We start from the raw sequence: 3,658 nt of genomic DNA, 5'->3' as shown, positions 1-3,658 counted from the left end.
CGGAAGAGCCCTCTCAGCCCCACCCACCTCACAGGGTGTCTGTGGTGGGGAGGGGAAGGGAAAGGAGATTGTAAGCCACTCTGAGACTCCTTTGGGTAGTGAAGGGCCATGGGGTATAAATCCAATCTCCTCTTCTTCTATACATGCTCAGTCTTGTCGGATTTCGGGAGCTAAACAGGGTTAACCCTGGGTTGTCACTTGGATGGGAGACCACCCGGGAAGTCAACGGTTGCGACACAGAGGCAGGCGATGGCGGACCGCCCCTGAAGTCACTTGCCTTGACTTGGACAGCCCAGGCTGCCCCGATCTCATTGGATCTCGGAAGCTCAGAAGGGTCAGCCCTGGCTAGTATTTGGCCGGGAGCAGGGGTCATTTCGTAGAAAAAGAGGTGCAGGAGCTCATTAGCATAACTCATTAGCACAGCTTATTTGCATATGCCACACCCCCTGACATCGCCGGAAGTGTGTCAGAAGGCAACACCCACCGCTCAGGCTCCACTGGACTGTTTTGGATTGCTAGCTATTGGGGGGGGGGGAACGTGCAGATCTGTCCTCGCAGAGGAGGGAGAGCTTGTACCTGAATAAAACTTGGTCTTAAAGGTGCCACTGGACTGTTTTGGACGGGGGGGGGGCAGGCTCTGCAATTTACCTGGCTGCTTCTTGCTCTGACTGAATGCTGCTGGGAGCAGGGGGTGGGGCTTGTTGCATGTGCCCGCCCCCTTGGCGCTTTACTGCCGGAGCTCCACTCCTGTGCGCTCCTGCAGGAAATGACCCCTGGCCAGGAGACAGACCACCAAGGAAGCCCAGGGTTGCTATGCAGAGGCAGGTAATGGCAGCCCACATCTGTTCATCTCTTGCCTGGAAACCTGCATGTTATTTGGCTGTGACTCCAAGGCATATTACTGTTATTATTATTGTTATTTGTTGTTATCGCTGTAGCTGGGGAAAAGTGTCATGGAATGTACCTCTGGGCCGCTCCACCCCCCCATTTTTACAATATCTTTTGCTCTCTTTTCCCCCCCAGAAGGAGCACGACAGACTGCCCATGAGCATGAGGTGAGTTATCAATTCTTCCTAATACAAACAGAAGTTGATTTTTTTAAATTATAGTTGGAGGCAGAGGCTGAGGAGGTATGTAGACAACGGGTTCCCTCCAGATGAAAACTCGTGACTATTTAATGTTTTGTGTGCTCAAGACAAAACAGTCACAAGCAAGCCTGAGCAAGAAGTGGCTGTTCAGGGTTCGAAAGGAAAACAAAAAGGCAGCATACATAAGTTTAGTTTCCTTGCCCTGAAATATGTCTGAATTTAGCCTTAAATCTGTCCCGGAGCAGTATCCCATCAGCAAGGGCCATTTTGGTGTAGTGCTTAAGAGCGGTGGACCCTAATCTGGAGAACCGGGTTCGATTCCCCGCTCCTCCTCCACATGCAGCCAGCTGGGTGACCTTGGGTAAGTCACAGTTCTCTCAGAGCTCTCTCAGCCCCACCTACCTCACAGGGTGTCTGTTGCGGGGAGAGGAAGGGAAGGTGATTGTAAGCCGCTCTGAGACTCCGTCGGGTAGTGAACGGTGGGGGTATAAATCCAGCTCTTCTCCTCCTCTTCTTCCTTCTACTTAGGACATGGTTCCCCAACGTGGTGCCCACAGACACCTTTTCTGGCTCCCGCCAAGTATTTTGGAAAGCAGGTGGGGCTTTTGCCCAACAGGGCTTCTGATTGGCCATTGCAGTCTCAAAAATTCCAGGGAGCCCTGGGTTCGGTTTCCTGCTCTGCTTGGGAGACCATGGGCCAGGCATGCACTCTCAGCCTAACCTGCCCCACGGGGTGGCTGTGAGAATAAAACGGAGGAGCGGAAAGAAACAACGTGAGCCGCTTCGGGTCCCCAGTGAGGAGAAAGTCCGGATGTAAAACGAGTCAATAAAATAGAATAGTAAATAAACTTCAGTTTCCTCGGACAGGCCTGAAAGCCCGAGGCTCACGCACTCCCCCTTCCTTCCCTCCTTCCTCAACCACAAAGTCCTTAGTGTCCACCCCTAAGCGCAAAATCTTAACCACAAGCTGTTGTTCCGACATCCAGATCTGGAGCATAAATGGGGGTTTCGTCTCGCCCGCAGACTGGGGCTTCAAACCACGGTTTCGTTTGCGGGCGAGATGCCGGGAAGTCTTCATCTGTGGCAGGCAAGAGGAGGCAGAGGGGATTTAACATAAGAGCATAAGAGACGCCAATGTTGGATCAGGCCAAAGGCCCATCCAGTCCAACACTCTGTGTCACACAGTGGCCAGAAATACCAGTGCCATCAGGAGGTCCACCAGTGGGGCCAGGACACTAGAAGCCCTCCCACTGTTGCCCCCCCCCCCAGCACCAAGAAGATAGAGCATCACTTGCCCCAGAGCCCCTATCTATACCTTGTGGCTAATAGCCACTGATGGACCTCTGCTCCATATGCCTATCTAATATGCCTATCTTTTTGCGAGGCGTAGGCTTTGCCGCTTGTTCATGTCGGGGGCAGATCGTGATTGGGTCGTGGTCTCTGAACACAGCGGTCCTTTTCAGAAACTAGAACAGAAAAACTAAAACCCGGGTAAACAACTCTCTTAACAGAAGAACTAAAACCCGGGTAAACAACTCTCTTAAATTACTGGGCAAGAACTTCGGACTTCTCTTTCATTCCAGACTCTTTCGCCCCCATAAAACAGCTCTTTTCTTTGGAAGGGTGTGGAGTGCCGATCCGCCAGTCTGTCTCCCGCCGTTCTTTTCTAAATCTCTGTAGCTGGCGTCAGAACCTCACATTTTATGACCGGGCTTAGGGATGGCTCTCTGTCCAAATGTGCCTTGATCTGGCAACTCCAAAAGCCAAATTATTCTGTTGCACCCAGCCATCTTAAAGCTGTGAACAGGTTTCAGCTGCCTTATTATACACACAGGGAGGGTATAGTCACCGAAAGGTGTGGCTTTTTCACGCAACATCAGTCCATTAGAGTTGAAACAACAACTCCTGTTGCTTCGGGAGTCTTATTACCCCAGGAGGAGTTGCCTGGCGTCTATCACATATCCTGTGAGAGGCTTGAAAAAGCAGTAAGCCGCATTAAAAAACCGATTGTCCATCTGGGAGTCGTACAGAACACTGCTGTCACAAATAGACCACGATAAATTTTGTGAAGGAACCCTTTCTTTCTTGCTCCCCGTCTCTCCCTCGTCATGTCTCTGCTGATCTCATCAGCTTTGCAGTTTATTTCCGGAGCCCCTAAAATTAGGTCCCGTTCTGAAAGCCAACTTACGTTACTCCCCACGCCGGCCACGCGTTGCGAGCGCACCTTTGCCTGGAAGCCCCGGGCTTTGTGTTTCTCTTCTAATTTTATGATAAACGGTAAAAAAAACCCAAAAACCTTTGCTAAGCCCGAACAAATTAGCCCCTTTGCAATGAAGTGGTAATCAAATCCGTATGATTTTCGGTCCCTCGAGTGAGCCTCAGAGTAGTTTAAGTACATCGGAGCCCCCCCTCCCCCCAAGAGAATCCTTCGCATGCTGGGGTAATGTACTCAATAATGGAAGAGCGCTGATGGTTTTCATTACCACTGTTCCGTTAAGGAGGATTTCTCTTGCCTTTTAGGGAATGAGCAATTTCCCTTAATTGCTTAGATGCTAATGGGGGCGGGGTGG

At 51.0% G+C, this 3,658-nt stretch overlaps 1 protein-coding gene across 5 annotated transcripts in view; it reads left to right on the top strand.

Moving 5' to 3' along the window:
* Positions 1-3,658, top strand: part of HMG20A (high mobility group 20A) — an 86,217-nt gene that overhangs the window by 63,332 nt on the left and 19,227 nt on the right. For all 5 annotated transcript variants that reach the window (XM_015410381.1, XM_015410377.1, XM_015410379.1 and 2 more), the window contains one exon: positions 1,024-1,055. In XM_015410381.1, coding sequence (XP_015265867.1) covers positions 1,024-1,055 — 32 coding nt within the window. The remainder of the gene's footprint in view (positions 1-1,023; positions 1,056-3,658) is intronic.

The sequence above is a fragment of the Gekko japonicus genome, unplaced genomic scaffold (genome assembly GCF_001447785.1).
Source record: "Gekko japonicus isolate JY-2015 unplaced genomic scaffold, Gekko_japonicus_V1.1 scaffold1765, whole genome shotgun sequence".
Classification (NCBI taxonomy): domain Eukaryota; kingdom Metazoa; phylum Chordata; class Lepidosauria; order Squamata; family Gekkonidae; genus Gekko; species Gekko japonicus.
Note: the sequence above shows the minus strand (reverse complement) of the source record. Positions and strands in the feature narration are given on the sequence as shown.